This window comes from Capsicum annuum, chromosome 5, assembly GCF_002878395.1.
Source record: "Capsicum annuum cultivar UCD-10X-F1 chromosome 5, UCD10Xv1.1, whole genome shotgun sequence".
Taxonomy (NCBI): Eukaryota; Viridiplantae; Streptophyta; class Magnoliopsida; order Solanales; family Solanaceae; genus Capsicum; species Capsicum annuum.
In genome coordinates this window covers 13,314,424-13,337,553 of record NC_061115.1, presented here as the reverse complement: position 1 = coordinate 13,337,553, position 23,130 = coordinate 13,314,424, and the positions used below count along the sequence as shown (strand labels likewise).

Genomic DNA, 23,130 nt, shown 5'->3' with positions numbered 1-23,130 from the left:
AAAAAAGGGTAGTTTGCTTCTCTCCTGGGCGGATGGCCACTTATGTAGTGGTCGGCCTTCCTACCAGAATGCCTTCTTGGTCGAAGAGCCCCTTTTATACTAGTAAGGACGCAGGAAGCAAAGAAACTTGCGCGAAGGACGTTTTCTTCTCTGCCCTCTCCTCTCCAAAGGCCAAGGGAGAGACTGCATCCCTTTCCTTCGGTAGCTCTTTTGGTTTCCCAAGGATAGCGGTAGCTGGAGCAAAGCCCGCTTTCTTCTCTCCGCGAATGAGAGAGAAAGTCAGAGGAAAAAACACGTTCTCTCTTTGCGAGATCCGAAAGTGGAGAACGCATAGCATTCTATGGGTACATAGGATCAAACGTAAAGCAGCGCTCTCTTGGCAGAGTTTTAGGTGGCAAGAGACTTTAGGGCTTGTTGGAGCTTCTGAGCGTAACGAATCGAAGCCGAAGACGGATCAAGGTAGCTTGCCTGCCAAGCCGATAGGCGAAGGGCTGAAGGATGGAACGTGCAAAGTAGATCGTGCACCTGTCGTGTGACCCGTTAGTCCTAAGCAATGTCTTGCGCGAAGCGACCCACAACGAAAAAGCTCCCTTTTTTTTTATGTTAGGGGAGCACTAAAATGCAACTTCGATCGGATGCGGGTATCAAATCCCGCCGCTGAGATGTCCAGCGGATTCCTGGGCCTTGACGAATGGCCGGCCACCTTTTACGTTAGAAGAGCAAAAGGCCCAGGGCATAGCAGGATGAACCAATGTGAATGAGTGTAAGCTTCGTTGCCCGAACACGATTGGTGCTGACCACACTAGGTGCTACCGTGGTAGCAAGAGAGGCCAGGCGGTGACAATTGAGAGGTTGTCACTGAGCATTCCTAGTCACACGGGAAAAGAGGTCAAATGGCAAGGCAAGGCCATACGCCCGTTTGGCTCCTCGCGGAGTATAGCTCACATCCAAACATCTGATTGGGGAACGGGGCAACGCCCATGAAGCTCCGGCGGAAAGGGAAGGCCTGCCAGGCCGTATGCCCATGGGTGCAGGATTCTTCGAAAAAGCGCGGGCTGACTCGGAGACCTGGGACCTTGGCTTAGTAATGAATGAAGGGAAGCTCTTCGAGCTTTCTCCGCCAGCGGCTTATGTAGTGGTCGGCCTTATAAAGCTCGCTAAGCCTCGCTTCCCTCTCCCCTTCACTTATGTTGTGGAAAATAGTCGTCGGCATTCTATAAGCGACTTGACCGAGTCTACGAAGCTTTGCTTTTCTTGTAGTCGGCCCGTAATGCCTCCCTTCATTTGCTTGCCTCCTTTCAGCTCAGAATGCCTAATGCCTATTATTTAGTGCTAGAAGCTAACCGCCATAAGCTCACCCTTCGGGTCTCGCTTCCAGCGCAGGAGGCCAAGCATTCTGCCAGACGTCCCGGCCTGGGAGCCCCGTTCGCCTTTGGTACTTCAGTAGATCTTCACAAATAAAAAGCGCTACTTCAGCCTTAACTACAAATACATTACGCAAGCCCCGCCGATACCTACCTATAGAGTCAAATTCAAATAAAAAAAAAGTGACGGCGACTTTCTAGGTTTATGGATTCAGTCAGCTAAACTCCATCAAACTCCTCAATCAATATCAACAAGATGTCGTGACCGCTTAGGCTTGGTTTACTTTGGTTTGAATGTAAACTAAAATAAGCGTTGTTTACAAAGGGAACCGAAGGTTTCCTTGTTTAGTAGTACGAAAGTAGTTCTACTATTAAGATGTTTAATATTAATACAATAATACATATTAATACAATAAATAATATATTAATACAATAATACATATTAATACACTCTATGTTGTGTTGTAGCTGTAGAACAGAATGCCGTTCGCCCTTACTTTGACTTTCTGAGAAGGACTTAAGTAGCTAAGTTTCCAAAGGTGAACACCCCCCTGTCCTTTATAGTATAGTCGTAAAGGGCTTCTAAGAAAAGTAAGGAAGAAGGCATTAGAAAGGCCGACCACTATCTCATAGGCATTCCGGTGGTAAAACCGACGACTACACGGCTCTATACCAAGTCATGAGCGATAGCGAAGCCAAGCCGCCGTCTATAGGCGAAGGGACGAAAGCCCGACGAAGGCCTATGCTACAGTAAGCAAAAAAGTAGGTTGAGGTTATGAAGTCACTTAGCCGTATACTATACAAAGGGAAAGGCGTCGGTACGGAGTCACGTCAGCTGTGGATATAGACTAGGCTATAAGGAACGGAGTCTTAAACTATGGACCGAGACTACACTAAGGAACAAGGAAGCTTGACTGAGAAAAGAAGTCAAGGAACGAAGCAGCTTCTCTAATAGCCCCGTTGAATAGAATAGGCGGGCGAAGGCTTTTTGCAAAAGTGTTTTTTGTCTTGTAAATGCATTTTTTTCTATTTAGAGAGAGGGGGCTTCAAGTTCTTAGGAAGAGCCGTACGAGACAGCTCACGTACGGTTCGGGAGCCGAGCCCCTGCGCAGGGGCTTAGGTCAACACTTATATAATAGCCAGTCATCAATTGGAGGCGGGCAAGATGGTGATGAATTGCGATTGGTCTAAACCTTCGACTAGCGACTTATTGCGGCCTGCCCAGAATGCCCATACAGACTAAGACCTTATTCACACAGCGAAGAAAGGCCGAGTGGAAGGGGGCAGTCAGCTGGCTGCTTCTTTGCCATGCGCTTTGTTTCGCTTTATTTTTTAGAAGAAAGAGACCAAATGAGAGTGAAAGGCAAGGGCAAGCGATAGAAAGGATAGTCCCTCGCGCGAACTACTACTACTAGAAAATGGTGAGACCATTAGTGAAAGAAGGACCAAGGAGGATCCTATCCGTCAGGAGAAGCAGGAGTAGGAGGAGTCAGTTTTCTTTGAAGATCGAGGAAGGTAGTGTCGGACAATTATGCCATTCGGAAGAAGTCTTCTACAGAAGAAAAGCCTGTTACGAGTAAGTGGAGAGGAAAGATCTCCAGAGATTCTTATCTCATTCCATTCCAGTGGCTCAACCAGTAACCAATGGCGAAAACTCAAAAATCCATGGTTTCCCGGTAGAACCCTATTTCGCCCAAGTTGTTTCGGAACCGGAAAAAAGAAGCGGTTTTTCGCACAGCTTGCTCATAGTGCAGGTCCCACTTGTATATCGTATTTGGCCGAAGAAGCATCGGACAGGTTGGAGTTCTTACCTTCTTGGGACTCCATGGACCAAGATCTGCTTTTATTATATGGTCAATACCGATCTACTTTAGTAGATCATATGGATGTAGAAAAAGCAACTAATTTGGATGAAATAGAAACATCTCTTTTCCATTTCTATTTACCCAGTTCATATCTTTGTTTCGTGTGTTCCTGGGAGGAATTCGATCTCGGAATACCACCTAAATAACTACGGCCAAAGAGTCAAATAGGTCGGGAAGAAAGAGTCTGAGGTCGGGTCGGACGACATACATCTTGGTTGGTTCCACCACCACTAGAGATTGGACATATATATAATCTTTCTTCTAAAAAAGGGATTCTTATATATATATTTTGAAAATAGCTGCAAGACCAAAACCGAAAGCCCTTCTTTTATTGTTGTTCCTCCCAGATACATGGCTTACATACCCGGCTCAACATTCTTGGAAAACAATCGAATCGAGGGTTTGGAGGAGAATTGGCCATTCAATCTTGTGAACTAATCGAGACCAAAATTGGAAAAAGAGATACGAACGGAGAGGAATAACCAATCGATGAAAGAACATGAAACCATTCTGTTTCAATAGAGGTACGAGAAACGGTTGGGGGCAATGAAGTAGGTGAAGTGGTTGGATTTTGCGAGCTGTTCCAACCACTGCTGGATGTGATTCCAAGAGCCGAACGAGAATGAATACCACACAGAAGAGTCAAGACCAGGCTACCTAATGGAATGTTTAACCGATCCATTCCGGATCGACCGAATTGGTACGGAAGTTGTAACATGGGAAAACCACGGAAAACACGACTTATTTGAATAACCCGGTGACCTACCAATTGTAGAAGTAGGATTTTTGGCAAGCAATAAGCACTTAAATAATACAATTCAAGTGTACCATCTTCTTTCTCATTTCGAGGAAAAGGTGCGGAAGGAAAAGGAAACAACGGAGGGATCCGAATCGGACCTAAATGGGAATGACATGAAAAGTCTTTTTCAAAACCTAGCATTAAGGGCGTTACGACGATATACGAGAGGAATAGAGAAAAACTCGTGATTGGTGTGGAGGGGAAGATCTGTTTATGATATAGTTCAAGAAAGAGTCGTCTCATTTCCTTACTTCTTTATAATTCATTCACTTCAAGACTGGTTCTGAACGCCGCGTAACATCATCTTCAACCAACCTCCACCGTACTTTCGGTGCGACCACTAAAGAATTGCTTATACACTAAAGAGCTGCTTATATACGTTTACTAAAAGACTGACTTTCATTCATTATCATTAGTCCAGCGTGAAACTAAGAAAGAGAGATGTGCCTAAGGCGGCATGTAAGAAAATTGTGCACGCTAAGAGAAGAGGAGAGATGTTCGCAATTACTACCACAAGAAAGCCGCCCCCTATCTTCTAAAGGGGCCCCTCACTTCGTTCGTACCTTCTTGGCTTAGGCTTCCAACTGAACAACATGGCCTTGCCGCCCCGCCACTAGCAGAAGCTAAGCGCTTGAAAAGCGCGCTAAGAAAGGTTCCTTCTGTCGCCCTTTCTGTGCAACAGTCCACCAGTAGCGGAAGAGAGGGTTACCGTACATACAAGAGTCTTCCAGTTCTTACGGAAGCTCTTTCTTACCAGTTAATCAAGTAGTACAAGAACTGTATCTTATCTTATAGCCCGGCGCGGCGGGTCGCCTTTGAAATGTTTGTTGTAGATAGAAGAAAGTATTAAATAGATAAGGAGTAGATGAGTGAGTGAGTCCTCACCTGAGCGATTTCGATCACCTAGCAGGCCTTTTATTTGGTAGGTAACATCGCCAAAGCGTATCATCAGATTTGACTACGAAGGAAGGAACTCGAAGTGAAAGGGCACCGTCTTGTGCAAGGCAACGATAGTTGGCCCTCTATCATCTTCTATCTGGTAGACTTGGTAAAAGGGCCCCGACTTATTTCTAGAATTTGAGTTCGACCGCGGCTTCCCCCTTTTTTTGGGGGGGATCAAGTTCCTTGCCAACTGCCACCTATCGACCCCGATCTCTTTTCATTTGTTTTGGATATTACCAAACCTAGCCTAGCCTTCGTAAATCACACTAAAGCGGACACCCAACTATGGAAAAGCCTCCAACAGGGTGGGTTAGGTTAGTCAATCCGGCCCGAGACGCGTTCGTTGACAAAACCGCCGTAGGAATTCCTACTTTTCAATAGAGCGGAGGAGAACTGATCAACGAGAAAGAGGCCCTACTCACTACAAACGAATACACCACAAGATTGAACTGCACTCATGCCTCTCCCGCATCAAGTTGACCGCCCCCCCTACGTAGTGATTCTATCAATCATGTACGTAGGTAGGACCCTCCATTCTGATTGGTATATCATGAAAAAAGAAAGCCATTTGCACCAGGCGCACTGCGCTTTCCCTTGCCCAGATGTTCGCCTTTCTAAGTCAAGTAATGGTGACCCACCGAAGACTGGAGCTTCGTAACATGTTGACGAAGGCCCCCGAACTGAGGGTTCAGTCAGTAGAAGGGACGACTTTGTCTCCCCGGAAGAAGAATAGCCCCGCTCTCTAGCCGACTGATCCCGTTGATCATATAACTGGGAGGGAACGTGTCACATTAGAGGTGAACGATCAGAGGTGTCCTCTAATCACCACGACGAGGCTGGTCCCTCTTTTAGTAGACTCAGCTATGAATATTCATTCAGAAATGAATGCCGGGCTCTTTCTTTCACGCTAACCCCATTTTCAACATGCTGAAACTTTCTGTTTCGTCGAGCCCCGAGCTTGTGGTCCTCCTTTGAGTGTGGGTTCAATTGAATGAATCTGTCAAGTCAAGGAAAACGTACGTAGCAGCAAGGATGGTGCATCGCCTATTTATCGTTCTCGCTCGGGAGCCAAAACGAACACGCCTGCTACCTACTGTACTGGACCTTCGACCAGGCATTCTACCTTTGTCGAATCGGAACCAACACCACTGCATTGCGCTCGAACAGTTGAGCGGCCGCCGGCCAGCAACTTTCGTGCACAGATATAGATTCATTCCTCGTACCTGGTCCAGCCTCACAACCCTTCGCGGGTTGGTAAGAAGTCAGTCTTGTTTGGTAAGACGGAATTGGACAAAGAAAAGAGAGTGCTCGACCGGAACAACGGCCAACAACGTAATTACATAGATAACTGCTCCTCCCCTTCTCCTTAAGGCTTTAAGGCGAACCGTATGGCGGCTGGAAAGAAAGACGACCTCACCTTCTCTGGTGTCAGTGAGAGCAATTTGAGTATCCCCCGTTGACCTTCTTTTGTAGATAGAATCTTCAATGAGTGGAAAGAAGCAACCTTACTAAGAAAGGTGCTTGTTGAGTAAGGCCGGCTTTCGAGCCCAAGCCCCTTGTATAGGTTGGGCGCTTGAGCGCATCTTTCTCATATCGATCAAGGCTTTCCTTGAGTTTGAAATAAGGGGCAAGAAGCAAGGGCGTAGCAGCTGCGCGAAAGCCCTTGCGCCTTAGCGCATCCCTTTTCTTGCAGGAGTGCTAACGCGCGACCTTACGTTTTCTTCCGCTTGCTCTGCAGTACGAGCCTCATACAGAGCCGCGCTCCTTTAATATGATGAGAAGAAGGGGGGCCGGCCTCTTTTCCGTACCAATCCTTATTTACTACTACATCTTTTTTTGGGTGTATAGCTCAGTTGGTAGAGCATTGGGCTTTTAACCTAATGGTCGCAGGTTCAAGTCCTGCTATACCCAAACCTACCTTACACTCTACTATGAATAAGGATGCATAGTAGCCTTCAAAGATGACTCTTTGGCCTTTCGACTCGCTTCGGCGACTTCGCCCTTTAAGTGACAAGGGGGTGAGCCGCTCCAAGCGGAAAGCGATAGTGAATCCCGAACTTGCCCACGCTCATCCAAACCGGCCTCAAAAAGCGATCGGAAAGCGAAGCCCTTCCTTCCAATCCAATATTCTAAAGATAGTAAGTGTGACCTGTGTGGTTTCTGAGCAGCAGCTTTCAATCGTTCCCAACGCTTAGATTGAGTAGAATGTAAGCGCGACCGAACTCTGAATCCTGCCCCTCCCAGCCTTTGAAGCATCGATATAGAAATCGAATATCTTGCTGACAATTGGAAAAGACCCACAGTCGTTCGACAAGCAGTTAATGCCCTAAGAGAAATTGGCGATAAGTCTATTTGCATATCCTTAGTCCAAAATCTCTTAGCAAACTCGATGGTTCCGTTCTCGGATATTATCGATTTTGCTACCGAGATTGTTACCCCAAGTTTGTCCAGCAGACTACTATACTGCTCGACCACTCTCTGTTCTTAAGTAAGGGTTCCCATCTCTAAAAAAAAAGAATATGTTAATCGTTACCGATACCAGGCAGAGTTGCTTTTCCTTGCTCCAGAGGAGATTGGTATTGGTAGAGTCGCATTCAACCCCGTCTTTTTGCCCTTTGGCTGGTAATCACATCGGCCATAAGGTGGTCTATCACCTCGGTTGGGGAGAAAAGCTTTTTTGTTGTTATTCTTCATCATAAGCTAATTCCTTTGCCCTCTAGTAGCAACATGCAACGCTTTCAAGAGTAAGTTTTCGGAAGAAAGACGGTCGTGTGCGAGTCGGCTGGGAAAACACAAGCTTAACACGTCTTTCTTTATCTTTTTCATATCTGAATGTCTTTGTCGAGTTGGTTGGCATCATTCGCTCCTTTCTGTCTTTTCATTGTCCGCCTCCGCCCGAACAGATACGCACTAACCCACCTGAAATAAGGTAAAAGCCTTCTTTCCAACCCTTTGTACGAGACTCCTTTCTTCGTACAAATGCTCGTAGGCGAAAGAGACCTTCCTTTGCTCCTGTCGGCGGGATCAGCCAGTGTCCCCGTGTGTAAGGCCCTTTCCTGAAAGAGGTCGAATAGTTCCTGTCCCATTCATACTACTGTTGGCTTCTGTGCTATGTCTAGCGGCTGGTGAATCCTACCCAGTATCGGAATTGGATTTGATATTTCCTCGGTTTACGAGAAGGGTTTTAATGGCGACCGGACTCCTCTTCTCTGGAAGTCTAATGGTTTGGGGGACGTCGATTCCCTGGATTTTCTGGCTTCCCTTTCCCTTCAACCAGCCACTCTTTTAGTTCCCAAAATATATATAATCCAGAATCCTTTTAAGCGCCTTATCACGAAAGTGACCAAGCAAGCAGATGATGATGGTTCAGCCGGTAAGCTAACAAGCAACCGAAATGAAGGAAGAGGAGACCCTTCTATTATAAGTTGAAAGCGAAGTCGATAGTCCTCGTATTGGTAATTATTATACGCTAAAAAATCTATATAAGATATAGAAGGCAAAATATGAGAAAATGAAATAAATAAAGAAAAAGAAGAAGGCCCTCTCCTTACAGTGGCTGAACGCTCCTCTACAACTACCTTTCGCCCAACATGATCACGAACGAAGACAGAGAATTGCGTAGATAGGAGGACGAAACGAACCAACCCACTTGTCCTGATCGGAAGAAGAAAGAAAGAGAATGGTGGCTCCTTTCCAACCAGTCAAGTGGCCCAAGGGCCATCTTTTGCCCAGGGGACATCGTCGGAGAACAATGTCGGGGACAGGGTGAGAACCTTCCGTTGGTTACGCCCTTTAAGTGTCGGTTCTTCCATATTTAGATATGGAGATAGATCCATATAGAGATCTATATCTTTCTATCGATAAATAGATCTATTGAGAAATGGATATTGATCTGGTTTCAAGATCTATGAACAAGAGAGATCCCTAAATATCCATTTGAGAAAATAGATGAATAGATAGGGCGAAGCCAGCTGAAGGAAGGTCGCGTTAGCGCCCCCTATTTCACTAAAGCAAGAAGGGAGAAAGTTGACTTTGAGAAAGAAGGGCTTCTATTTAGATTAGTTTCTTAGTAAAAGATAAGGCAAGAAGCAAGGGCGTAGCAGCTGCGCGAAAGCCGTTGCGCCTTAGCGCACCCCTTTTCTTGCTCGTTAGCGCCCCCCTACCCCTATTATTTATATTATAGTCATAAAGGAACTAAAGGAAATTTGACAACCTTACTAATAGAAAGGGGATGCGCTCAAGCATGCGAAGAAAGCTCGAAGAGCTTCTCTTATATTATAGAAAGGTTTGTAGAAAGGGGATTCTTCAAATATCCCATGTTGTAGGGGCTTCAAAGAAAGCTTGTAGTTTAGGGGTGCGCAGGTTTGGAACCCTATACAAGGGGCTAGCGCGCAATGGCTTTCTCTGATAGAGGCTCGCTTCTTCAAGTTCAAGTTCCGCTTGCTGCTTTTCATTTTGATAGGAGTAGGTGCTTGCAGCTCGCTCGCTGTCTACTAAATGAGCCTTCACTGCCCGCCCGGCCCCTATCTTTAATCTTAAGTAAAGTGAAGTCAAATCAATGAAGTGAACAGCCCAACCTCTTTGTTTGAAGCTTTGTTTCCCCTAATTCCGAAACACAACAATAGACTTGCCACTATAGTGACGGAAAAAGCTTCTCTTTGATAAGCGGTTATAGGGGAGTTCAGAAAGGATCTGATCGTAGATAGAGACTTCAACCTGTGCGGGGGTAGGGGCGGATGTAGCCAAGTGGATCAAGGCAGTGGATTGTGAATCCACCACGCGCGGGTTCAATCCCCGTCGTTCGCCCATCAATAAATGGACCGTTTGTTTTGGAGACACAAGACAAACCTAGAAAGCATTTTTTCTGCAAGTCATCTCGAGGCTTTCAAACGCATCCAAGCAATTGGTATCCGATTGAAAGATAGAAAGCATAGATTCGCGTCGCCTATTTGCTGAAAGCAAAAATGGAATGGCCGATCATGAATTCTATGACGTTTTTAAGACCTCACTAATCAGCCAACCACTTTTTAGTTCATAATGAATGAACCCCCGGATGAAGAAAAAATATCCCCTCCCTTTTACTAAACCATGGGGAGCCCCGAGTAGTTTACCGGACAAATTGAGTTGTCGTGACGATACCCTCTATTTATAGGGTAAATTTACTCCTAGTCTGAGTAAAAGACAGATGCTTCAAATCCTAATAGATATTAAAATAGATCTTGATAGACATTCACTATAATGAAAATACATTTATAACATAAATCAAGTAGTAGTAGTAGTGTTAATTTTTTTTTGTTATTGAAAAAACGTAGGAGTGGTGGTATTATTTATATATAGATTATTACAAAAATTTATCCTTTGTTATAAAACAAAAAGATTTTTATTAACTTAAAAATATAAACACATGATTTTTTCATAGACTTTTACTCTTCCACAAACTTATTTCTTTTAAAATTTAAATATTATAAAAAAAAATATATGAATCTTATTTATTAAATATTAAATGAAAGATAAAAAATATAATTGTAATAGTTATATTATTATTAACGATAATATTTTAATAATAGATTTTAAATAAAGACTTACGGATATTTGAATTTGAAAATTAAGCTTTTAGAAGAAAAAAAGACCATTAACTTAAATCTAGGAACCATAATTAAAGAGTCCTAAATAAGTTCTAACTTGAGGTGACAATTACTTTATTACATATAAAGAAAGTTGGAAAAGTTTTAAAATAACCCACAAGTTTTTAAATTTACACTTTGATCCCAATGTATACCTAAAATAACGAAAAACGGAGGAAAAAAAGGCGCCTTTCTCTCTCTTCTCATCCATTGTTGCTTTCTCTTTCTTAGCGATTTTTGTTGTTAATTGTTTCTGTTTCTGTTGCTTTCTTCATCATTTTCTGCTTTATCTTCTTCTTGTTGACCATTTGTTGTTGTTGTTGTTGTTGATACAGCGCTACTGCTGCGATCTGACCAATTTCTTAGGTCAAATTTTATTTACTACCACTTTTCACTTTGGCATTACTTTATAGGTTACTTTGGTAAGCAAAATTATGATTTTTATTCGTATTTGTTATCTGGGTGCACTTCTATTTTTCCAACAATGGATAGAACCCCGATTATGAATCCAGCACAAGTGCCCACAATTTAAACAGATCAATCATCTGGTGCATCAGATGAGTAATCTGTTGCATCAGACTATTTATATGTTGCATCATCGTATTATCTGTTGCATCAGACGTATCATCTGTTGTATCAGGATGTTTATTTGTTGCACCAGACAAAAAGGCGCGACTATTCACCTCCATACATTAATAAAATTTTTGATTAAATTCAGAAAATAAATATTGTGATATAAGTCATGACTTTTCAGATTATTATTATTAATTAGTCTTTCGAAGAACCAATTTTATTGAGTTGTGGCAACAGATTCTATATCTGTTGCATTAGATAACACATCTGTGACAACCGATATATTATTTGTTGCAACAAATATAAAATATGTTGCATCAGATAACATATCTGTGACAACCGATATATTATTTGTTGCAACAAATATAAAATATGTTGCATCAGATAACATATCTGTTGCAACATATAATCTAACTGTTCACCTCCATTTATTAATTACATTTTTATTAATGTTAAAAGTAATGAATTAATTAAATTAAGAAATATTTTGATAAGTCATGACTTTTCAGATTATTATTATTAATTAGTTCTTTCCAAGAACTGCTTTTATTGAGTTGTGACTCGATATAGGTTGCATCAGATAAATCATCTGTGACAACAAATATATCATCTGTTGCAACCATAGTGAACTTGTTGCATCAAATAATTTAATTGTTGCAACATATAATCTACTTTTTTTAAAAAAAATAACTATATCATCATATCATTAATCCAAATTTGCTTACTTTTTTATTTTATAAATAAAATAAAAATATCTTTTCAAATTCCTTAGTAAAATAATAATCATTTTATTATATAATAAATAATTTAAAAAATAAAAATGGTGAAAAGTCACGATCATTTATTAAAATTGTGATTATAAATTGGGTTTATTAGTTATTTCCTTATTATTTATTTACGAAACATTTTTCATATTGAATAATCGGAACTCCGAGTCATGTCTTTCTTTTCATCCTCTCAATAACAACAATATGCCTTTTTTATTAATAACCGCCAGGTACAACATATGATCGATCTGCGTAGCAGATTAACCTCTAACTGTTGACACAAATTGCTGCTTAATCCCTACCACCAACCGTTGACATTTTGAGAACAAGGAATAAACAGAATGATTATTATTAAATACTAAATAAGAATTAAAAATTCAAAGTTGACAACAAAATGAAATGAATATTCATAGATTTTTGAGTCCCTTGGGTAGATTTGATATACAAAAGGAGGAAAATAATCGCTAAAATAAAAAACATTACCTAATTATTATTACTACTATTATTATTATTGTCAATCAGACATCTTTAATTCATTCGGCAGCCTTGCTTCGAAGTCAGCCAAATATCTCTCTGGAGTTCATCAATCAAACTGCCTTTGAAGTTCATGCAAGGACTCGATATGAATATTCTTGTACAAATCTGGATCATCCATATTTGTAAGGAGAGACCTATTTATAAATTATTGTATCTCGAAAAGAAAAGAAAATTACTTTAAAATAAATCTAACAGATGGGTAATCTGTTATAAAATATATTCTTTTTGTTAGATAACTTACAACATACTGACAATCTTTTTGCAACAGATATATATATCTGTTTGATTTCTGCAACAGGTTGATTACTGTCGTAACAGATGTCTCCAATTGATTGATAATATAAACAGATATGTCATCTGTTGCAACAAGGTAGTCATTTGTTTATTCAATTTAAGCCATAGATGGGCTAGGAAGAATAAGATGCGTGTAGATGGATCCACTATCATATGCGTGGGGAGTTAAGTATGGTATTACTGATAAGGTTACCGGGACAACACACACAAAGTATAATATTTTTGTGAATGCAGTTTTTAATTGATTAGGCATTGATCATTCAAACAAGATCCTACATTGTACGTTAAGTTTGATGGGTTCGAAATTGATAAGGCTGAGGACCTCATGAAGATGGTGCAGATACCCTATTACGAATTACTGAAGGTTGGTGCTCGTCTTTATGCATGTCAAGTTTTGAGAAGGGATCAATATTTATCGTCACTACAGAGAACCAATAGCGATTGGACTTAACTTGAAGTGTGCATTGGACCCTTAGAGGGCCCTCGAAGTCTCGCACTGCATCAAACAAGAATGAAAAACCAATATAGTTATTGCCTTGGCCAAAATTTATATGGTTAGGTTGCTCGCTCGGGTTGATGATTATATGCCAGAAGATGCGGTAGGAGAATGCTTTTGAGGGAAAATGGGTTGGTGATGGAAGACTATATCATCTGAGAGCTAATTGAAGAAGAGACACAGGGTAGAAAGTAACTTCTAACGAATCTGGCCGATGAAATTATCTTAACAGATGCAAAATCTGAATCAAGTGCAAATATGAAAGTGTATCCGATAATGTAATTTCGTCTGTTATGTCTCTGAAAGAAAAACAATGCAGATGGACACTTTGCTAGGGAGATGCATGATTGGGATTATCACCTAGGTAGAAAATAGGAGAAGACCAACAAAGCAGCCTCACGGGCATTGAGGGTAGAAATGATGTTCAGGAAGTCTAGAAAACTTACGCCAATAACAACTACAGTGAAAATAAGGAAACTAAGCGAAGGTGAAAATTTCTGAATTTTAAATTTTATCCCATCTTCTTGTTTGTGTTTTCGATCAGGTCCACTGCCGTTGACCTGTTCGGAACCACAAACGAGATTGAAAGGCAAATAAAGTATCATTGCTTCCTTAGCAATATGGTTATAATTGATTGTGTCTTCTTGCCTTGACATGCTTTTAACATTCCTTAGAGAAGATCAGAAGCTTGCTGTAGTATGTGAATCTCAATAATTTTCAAGCTAGCCTCCAGCTTGTTGATTTTGTATTCAAGCTAGTTGTTACCGTCTTTAAAGTTGGTAAGGAGTTCCTCGTTTCTTGTGAGCTCGATCAGGAATACTACCTTCAAAGTTGTGGCATTCTAGAAGCCCTTTAGAACACTTTCTCTTCAGAAGCTTTAAAGGATACATGGAGGGTCGTTGTGTTTATTTTAGGTAAAAATGTGTTGATGCACGTTGAAGATGTGATCCAACAGTTGAACAACACACTTTTATCGAGCGTTGCTCCATGCATCTTGCTCAAACAATTTGGTAAATTAGTAAGCATGGATTTATGTAGCATGTGATTTAAATCGGCTCTACCAAGCCTATCAAATGTTACATAACTCCCAGCTCATTACCCTATCAAAACAATATGCCCGAGTTAGTGCACATAGAAAAAAAGCCCAATCTGTCAGACTTTCTGCTGATCACTCTTTTCCAATATAGATGACAAGATATCTGTTATGCAAAAGTCTACACCATCGCTAGACATGATTGCCTAGGAACATGTCTGGCGATGGTGTAGACTTTTGCATAGCAGATATCTTGTCATCTATATTGGAGAAGAGCAATCAATAGAAAGGCTGAGAGAGCGAGCTCGTTCGATTTGTGCACTAACTCGATCATATTTTTTTGATAGAGTAATGAGCTTAAAGTTATGTAATGTTTGATAGGCTTGGTAAAGCCGGTTTAGATCACACGCTACGTAACTCCATGCTTACTAATTTATCAAATTGGTTGAGCAAAATGCATGGAGCAACGCTAGATAAAAGTGTGTTGTTCAACTTTTGGGACCATATCTTCAACGTGCATCAACACATTTTGACCTAAAATAAACACAGAGACCCTCCATGTATCCTTTAAGGCTTCTAAAGAAAGTATTCTGAAGGGCTTCTAGAATGCCACAACTTTAAAGGTAGTGTTCCTGATTGAGCTCACAAGAGACGAGAAACTCTTTACCAACTTCGAAGAGGGCAACGACCAGATTGAATACAGAATCAACAAGCTGGAGGCAAGCTTGAAAATTATAGGGATTCACATACCACAGCAAGCATCTGATCATCTCCAATGAATGTTGAAAGCATGTCAAGGCATTGTGGTTACGATCAGGTCAACGATAGTGGACTTGATCGAAAACACAAACAAGAAGGCATGGGATGAAATTTAAAATTCAGAAATTTACCGCCTTCTCTTAGATTCCTTATTTTAACTGCAGTTGCTGTTGGCATGAGTTTTCTAGACTTGCTGTACATCATTTCTACCCTCAATGGCCGTGAGGCTTCTTTGTTGGTCTTCTCCTATTTTTTATCCAGGTGATAATCCCAACCACGCAGCTCCCTAGCAAAGTGTCCATCTGCATTGTTTTTCTTTCAGAGACACAACAGATGAAATTACATTACCGGATATACTTTCATATTTGCACTTGATTCAGATCTCGCATCTGTTAAGATAATTCCACCGGCCAGATTCGTTAAAAGTTACTTTCTACCCTATGTCTCTTCTTCAATTAGCTCTCAGATGATATAGTCTTCCATCAACCACCCATTTTTCATCGAAAGCATTCTCCTACCGCATATTCTGGCATAAAATTATCACCCCGAGCGAGCAACCCAGCCATATAAATTTTGGCTAGGGCAATAAATATATTGGTTTTTCGTTCTTATTAGATGCAATGCGAAGCTTCAAAGGCCCTCTAAGGGTCCAATGCACCCTAAAAGTTAGTCCAATCGCTATTGAATCTCTTTACAATAACAAAAAAATTAGATCCCTTCACAATGCTTGACAAATAAACATGAGCAACAACCGACATTAAATTATAACAGGCTTTCAGAACCATATTCATGGTCCCTCAACCTTATTAGTTCGGACCTACCAAACTTAATTATAAAATTACAGACATCTTATTTGAACGATCTATGACTAATCAGTAAAAACATCATTCACAAAATTGGTGCACTCTATGTGTGTTTCCACAATAACATTATCAGTAATACATACCTTCCACATATGAAGTTGTTCCATCTACAAGCAGCTTATTCCTCCGATCCCATCTTTACTACAGCCTCTTGAGATAGTCCGTCAAAAGTTGATCAACTGTCAGTTTCTTGTATCTACAAAGAAGAGGAAAAAATTGATGTCACAAAAAAAACATTGTCCATCTGTTGCATCAGATGTGGAGTCTGTTGCAACAGATGTGGAGTCTGATGGAATACATCAAACCAACCTTTCTGGTGGTTTTATTTGTTTCAATAGTTTCTCCATCTGCTGCAACATCAACAACAGCATAAACATCAACAAAAAAGAAACAACATTTGTTCCAACAACATCATCAACAACAAAGAAGCAACATCCTTTATGCCAGAACCATCAACAACACCACAAGTTCCAACAACACCAACTCTACCAACAATATCAATAACTGCATCAACAATAATGAAACAAACAAAATACATACAAAAAAAATGATACTGCCAACAAGACTTTTAAACTTCTCCCAACATATGACTTTTTTCTCATATTGTAATAAAAATTCTCGGATTGTTTATTCAACACTTATAAGTTCCTTAAAATTTTTTTAATAAATATGATATGGGTAAATAGTAATTAAATAAAAAAATAGATGTAAATAACATGCAAAGAAGAAGACAAGAATGAAAGAGCAATAATGAACCATACCTTAATATCAAAAAGGGAATCAAAATAGAAATTTAAGTTGAGGAAAGATATGGATGGGTTTAGATTCGAAAAGATCTTTATGAGAAGAGAAGAGAAAAGAGAGAAAAAAGGCTTTGACCCTAAAGAGGAGAGAGAAAAAAATAAGAGTTGAATAAAATAAACTGCAGCTGAAGGAAAAGATGAGATAATTTCTATAGATGTATTGTGTACGTAGACGTGGTGGTTTCGAATATTCATTAATTAATAGTCATTAATTATTATTCATTAATTTAATTAATAATTTGAGGGGCATGAGGAAGACTAAGACTACTGACATTGAAAAGACAAGACAAGACTGCTCAATGAACTCACTTTTGAGATATCCAAGAAATATTTTTTACCGCCTTTAGTAGTAAGTACTACTACTTGATATTATCTACTCGGATCAGAAGCTTCTTGCTTTAAAATTAAAAGAGATAAAAAGATTTTCAAACAGATATGTCATCTGTTGCAACATATATAAATATCTGTTTAGATATTCGAACAGCTCAGTCATCTGTTACAACAGATATCAATATCTATTTAAAAATCCCAAAAGCTCAGTCATTTGTGACAACAGATGAAAATGTTCATTTGATAATTAATAAAATCAGATATGTTATCTGTTACAATAGATATAAATATTTTTTTAAAAATTTCTAACAGATCAGTCATCTGTCACAACAGATGAAAATATCTATTTGATAATTAAATTAGATATGTCATTCGTTGCAATATATATGTACCTGTTTGAAAATTTTCAATAGCTTAGTCGTTTGTTGCAACAGATTTCATAATAATTGATTTAGGTGAAACTAGGGATGAATGAATGAGCTCGCAGGGTCAACTACAAATCCAATCAGTCTTTGCAATTGCATGGCATTGGTATTGCATTCATACCGACCTGAGTCGTCGATCGATCACTCTAAGTTAGAATGAGTTCTCATCAACTCAATGTTAGGATAGTGATAGTACCTAAGTTGATTTAGGTGGAACTATGGATGAATGAGTGAGCTCGCAGGGTCAACTACAAATCCAATTGAGTCTTTGCAATTGCATGGCGTTGGTATTGCGTTTATCCCGACTCGAGTCGTCGATCGATCACTCTGAGTTGAAATGAGTTCTCATCAACTCATTGTTAGGATAGTGATAGTACCTAAGTTGATTTAGGTAGAACTAGGGATGAATGAGTGAGCTTGCAGGATCAATTACAAATCCAATCTAGTCTTTGCAATTGGATGCAGTTGGTATTGCATTCATCCCGACCTGAGTCGTTGATCGATCACTCTGAGTTGAAATGAGTTCTCATCAACTTAATGTTAGGATAGTGATAGTACCTAAGTTGATTTAGGTGGAATTAGGGATGAATGAATGAGCTCGCAAGGTCAACTATAAATCCAATCGAGTCTTTGCAATTGCATGGCGCTGGTATTGCGTTCATTCCGACCCAAGTCATCGATCGATCAGTATGAGTAGAAATGAGTTCTCATCAACTCAATGTTTTAAAAACTATATCTTTTAAAATTTTTAAAATTAATTAAGATAAATTCGGACCAAATTAGCAATTTCAAAACTTGTCATTCTTTTCCAAAATTACAAATCAACCCATACAAATCATTTATTTGCGCGAAAAACTTTTCATTTCAAATCTTAAGTTCTCGTTCTTTTCTGTCTCTCTCTTGGAGTGTCCTTTCCCTCTCAACAATACAAACAACAACTACTCAATATATTGCTCAACCCTTCAAAATAGGTCGATTTTCTTCCCATTTACGACTACATATAGTTGTTTTTTTCGACTTTATTCCTGCTTGTATCCATTGTTTTCTCTATCTTCGTATGTAATAGAGTTCGAGAAGAGTTCTACATTTGTTCTTTATTCTAAAAAATAGGGCTTTTTAGTTAATCATAAAAAAGAAGACTTTTAGTTGTATTATCTTCGAAAATGTGTTAACAATTTTGAGTTTTGATGCTAAAAAAGTAGGAAGCACCCAAGAAAATCCTAGTTTTTCTCTTAGTATTTTGTTGACTGTCGTGGTATTGTTGGATGGTGTTTGTGGTGTTATTGGTGGCTGTTGTTGGTGGTGTTGGTATTTGTGTTTTTTGGCGGTGGTGTCGGTGGTCTTGGTGTTGGTATTAGTGGCATTGGTGGTGGTCTTGGTGGTATTGGTCGTGGCATTGATTGTGGTGGTGGTGGTCCATTTGTTGCAACAGGTAGAAGATCTGTTGGGAGATATTAAATAGGTCTTCAAATAGATTCCCCATCTATTCCAACTGATGGGTTATCTGTTGGAGTATTTTCTTGTAATGTGGCAGAGAATAATTTATTGAAATTTCTCCACCTGTTGCAATAGGTGGAATATCTGTGGGGAGATATTAAATAGGTCTTCAAACAGATTCGAATTCCCCATCTGTTCCAACTGATGGGTTATCCGCTGGAGTATTTTTTTTCTGGTTATGTGATAAGAATAATTTATTGAAATTTGTCTCACCTTTTTTTAAAAAATTATGCAGATATTAAATGCAATGTATTTTTTGTTTTTCTTTTGTTTTTAGTTAAAAGATGTCTCCCAAAAGAAAAGAAACAGAAAGTGGAGAAAGTGGATCAACTTCTGATCACTAAACAAAAAAGGCTATAGTACAGATAGATTCGGAGGAACTTCCAGAACAATCTCAGTCAGGAAAAAATGAAGTCGAGGAAAGTGATAACTCCTCCTCACCAATGGGGCATGAAATAATATCAAAATTCCAGCATGATTCTGTCAAAACCATTAGTATTGACAAGTTTCGAGTTGCGATGTCGATGAATAACTCTAATGCAGTATTTGGTGATCTTGTACTTAAATGTCAGTTGGGGAAACCTTTTTGACAAACTTCGGAGTATTATGAAGAAGGAAAACATAGATGGACTTTTTAAGAAGAGCTGCTTTGCACACTTTCTTGAGCTGTTTGGGGCCCGCCCTCTCCCTTTCTCAATGATCATGGTATATGGCCTTCTCAAGCGCAGGATCATGTATGCGAGGGATGATGGAGGTCCGAAGGAGGGCGAAAATAAGATGGATGAAGTCTGGATCAACTACTGTGGCATGCCGGTTTGTTCTGGATTGAAACAGTTTGCCATTGTGACGGGCTTGAGATGCGATCGTCCAGAAGAACCTGCCATAAAAAAAACACCCCACAAAGGGTCCAACAAATGCAAGGTAAAAAAAGATGGGTTATTGGGCATTGTTGGACCTAGCTACAAAGTGAAGGATTTGATAGTGGATCGCAAGAATAAAGACATACCAAAGCACTACAAGGAGAAATTGTGCTTAGTTTGGTTTGTCCATTACGTTTTATTGGCAAGGGACGTCGAGAAAGTCATAGAACATGATTTGTTGGCGCTTGCTGATGATTTTGGGAGATTCAACGATTATCCCTGGGGCTGCGACAGCTACTACTTGACTGTAAAATATTTACTGAAAGAGCTAAAGCCAAAGACGACCACATTATACGGCTTTTCTTGGGCTTTCATGGTAAAATTAATTACTATTTTTACTCATTCATTAATTTATATTGAATATACTTGTGACTTTTTTTTTGGCTTGCTTCCTGTTTACAATTTTTAGGCTTGAGAATGTGAAGCCATTCCTCCCTTTTGAAAGCATTTCACGGATTACCCGAATAAGGTTTCTCATCCAAGGGTCCTTAGGTGGTTGGCTGCAGTAGAGAGCAGCAAAAAAAATATTGATAATGTTGATCTTTTTAACCCTCCGGATGATGCAGTACATCTTCTTTCAACTAAAATTAATAATTTCCCTCAAAGAAAGATATTGAAATAGATGTTCCATCTGTTGCAAGAGATTACCCGTCAACTGCAACTGGTGCAATAGGTAATCTATTGCAATAAATGATCCATATTTCGCAACAGATTAACCATATGTTGCTTTGTTCTCTGAAGCCTACTCAACAGATTACCCATCTACTGTAAATTATGTAATAGATGGGTATTCTGATGCAACATATTATCAATCTGTTTCAACATACAGATCAGCTGTTGCGGTAGCTAGATCGTCTGTTGCATAAGTTGGCTCTGTTAACATAACTCTATCCCTATGTAACCCAACTGACTGCAAATTATTATTATATGATTTAAATTTCTTCTGTTATTTTTTTATAGGTTGTGCATCCTTGGATCGTGCCTACCATTGATGAGCTGGGGATAACTTTTTTTCTTACTCTGGGTTTTGTTGATTCAAAAGAAGATCCAATAGTGGAGTTAATAAAGAAGGAATTGGATGGAGCAACATCCATAAAAAGAGCAGTTAGGCAAGGTCAGTCTAATGTTGAAGCTCTTCACGACCTAACTCAAACTGCAACAGATTCGGGTGCTCTTCTGGGGGTGTTGTTGGTGGAGTTGTTTGTGATGGTGGCAGCCATCATGCTTCTGCTTCTGCTTCCAGTCATGATTATGAGCATGTTGGTGCTCAGCAAAAAATAAATATATTTGAAAACACCCCTTGCACAGGTCCTCCCTCTCACCCCTACACCGGTCTCTCCCACCCTTACAGTGGTCCCTCTCACCCCTCTTTACCCTCATGTTCTCATTTCAAATATAAATATGCAAGGATAGAGAGGATAAACTCCTCGATAAGCTAGAGGCTATTGTTGAAGCTGCCGAGAAGTTAAAATCTAGAAGGGGTGTCATACCATCCAATGAGGTGAGGGAGCCATGCACTCCTATAGTGGAGCTTAGAAGGAAGAGAATAAAAATTAGATAAATTCTCTCTGTTCTGAAATCAGCAAAAATGCAACTCCCCCCGCTTCAATAGTTGTGTAAGTTCAGGGGCCGCCGAAGAAGGTGGACATATTTGCGGTGCTTGGCAAGGAGAAGAAGAAGGAAATAGAAGAATTCATCAAGATGAAGGTTCAAAAAGAATACACCATGCATTCATTTTCTGCCAAAGACTTCTCGAATATGAAAAATATGTGCGTGTGGTACGAGGACAAGGTAAGTTTACTTTTGCTAACCTACCCTTCCAATCTACTCCATGAAGAAGAATCTACGCAGCAGATGTGTAATCTGTTGCAACAGCTTGGTATTCTGTTGCAACATAATACACATCTATTGCATAAGTTGCGTTGGTTGGGTAATCTGTGAACTGATTCAGAGAACCCTCTAAATTGGATTCTTTCCACTGTGTTTTTATTCTTTACAATTACTAACCTATTTAAAAATTATCTTCTTATACCACAGTATATTGATGAAATTCTTTGCCTCATGAGGGGCAGACAATTAGCGTACCCAGATGCTTATGATGCTGCTGATAGGATAATGGACCTCAACTTCTACAATAATTTCAAAGATAGGTACGCTGATCTTCGTAATCTAGCTGATTCCGGTGGACTGGGATTTGATCAGTTAGTTTCTACGTTCCAATGGGATGAAGAAGCGATTAAATATGTTAGAGGGAAGAGGCCATATCCACACGACAAGAGCTGGACCAAGGCAAAGAAAATCCTTACAGTCATGAACGTGAATATCACCCATTTTCTCACTATTGAGATACTACTGTACGAGGGAAAGATTAAGGTTTATGACTGCAACTTACCTGTGTTCTGCGAGAAGACATTTTTAACCCCCATGCAACCACTCTTGAAGTTGTTGCCCAAGTTGTTGACGCAGAGTAAGCTAATAGATCATTTGCCGGCTGAAGTCTTGGAGAAGGAATCATGGGTTTTTGAAGGTCGAAATAAGAACATCCATCTCCCAAAAAATACAACCGGTGCAGCATACGAGCCGTACTTGCTTGCATACATAGAGTGTTTGCCGACCGACACACAAATGATCGGTGTGTGCGACACTGTTGTGGGAAAGATGCAATAGGTCTGGGCATATGGGGTACTAACTAAATGGTTGGAGCCCGTGTATAAAAAAGAACATGTATAAAGACAGAGACGAACACGATAACAAATTTTCATTTCAAGCTAATTCACTATACATATAGGGGAAATAATTTTTATGTCTGGCAAAGTTAAATTTTTATAATGCAACAGATTTTATATCTTTCGTAACAGATATAGTACCTATTGTGACAAATTGATTATCTGTTGGAATAGGTTGGTTATCTATTGCGTTATGTAGATGTTCTCGATCTGTCCGTCGCAACAGATCGTAGATCTATTGCAACATATAACTTATCTGTTGCAACTGATCGGCAATCTGTTGGAGCAAATAAAAAAAGTAGGAAGACCTGTTGTATAATTTCCAGCAGATGACCTACGTGTTGCATCTCATGTTGCAACATATGTCTAATTCTGTCTGATAAGATATGTCGTCTGTTGCAACAGATGTATTATCTGTTGTGATATTTGAATCTAGTACTCCATTTCAATTAACATGTTCAAAACTCAAAATTAATTATATTCATAGATAGAATAAAATAAATCGAAGTCTTC

At 39.7% G+C, this 23,130-nt stretch overlaps 4 protein-coding genes and 1 non-coding gene across 5 annotated transcripts in view; 4 read left to right on the top strand and 1 right to left on the bottom strand.

The window, feature by feature from the left end:
* Positions 1-2,374, top strand: part of LOC124898705 (cytochrome c oxidase subunit 2) — a 16,867-nt gene extending 14,493 nt beyond the window's left edge. The window contains exon 3 of the mRNA XM_047412533.1: positions 2,131-2,374. The gene's annotated coding sequence lies outside the window, so the exon portion shown is untranslated. The remainder of the gene's footprint in view (positions 1-2,130) is intronic.
* Positions 1-2,770, top strand: part of LOC124898704 (60S ribosomal protein L2, mitochondrial-like) — a gene marked incomplete in the record, with an annotated part of 11,258 nt that extends 8,488 nt beyond the window's left edge. The window contains 2 exon segments of the mRNA XM_047412532.1: positions 1-530; positions 2,491-2,770. Coding sequence (XP_047268488.1) covers positions 1-530; positions 2,491-2,607 — 647 coding nt within the window.
* A 23-nt stretch (positions 2,771-2,793) lies between these two features.
* Positions 2,794-9,701, top strand: LOC107872249 (uncharacterized mitochondrial protein ymf1-like). Its single transcript, XM_047412535.1, has one exon. The coding sequence runs from the start codon at positions 2,896-2,898 to the stop codon at positions 3,373-3,375; it is 480 nt and encodes a 159-aa protein (XP_047268491.1). The 5' UTR covers positions 2,794-2,895; the 3' UTR covers positions 3,376-9,701.
* Positions 3,299-4,271, bottom strand: LOC124898706 (putative cytochrome c biogenesis ccmB-like mitochondrial protein). Its single transcript, XM_047412534.1, has one exon. The coding sequence runs from the start codon at positions 4,269-4,271 to the stop codon at positions 3,651-3,653; it is 621 nt and encodes a 206-aa protein (XP_047268490.1). The 3' UTR covers positions 3,299-3,650.
* TRNAK-UUU lies at positions 6,809-6,881 on the top strand. Its single transcript has one exon. It is a non-coding gene; the product is annotated as a tRNA-Lys (tRNA).
* Positions 9,702-23,130: the final 13,429 nt, after the last annotated feature.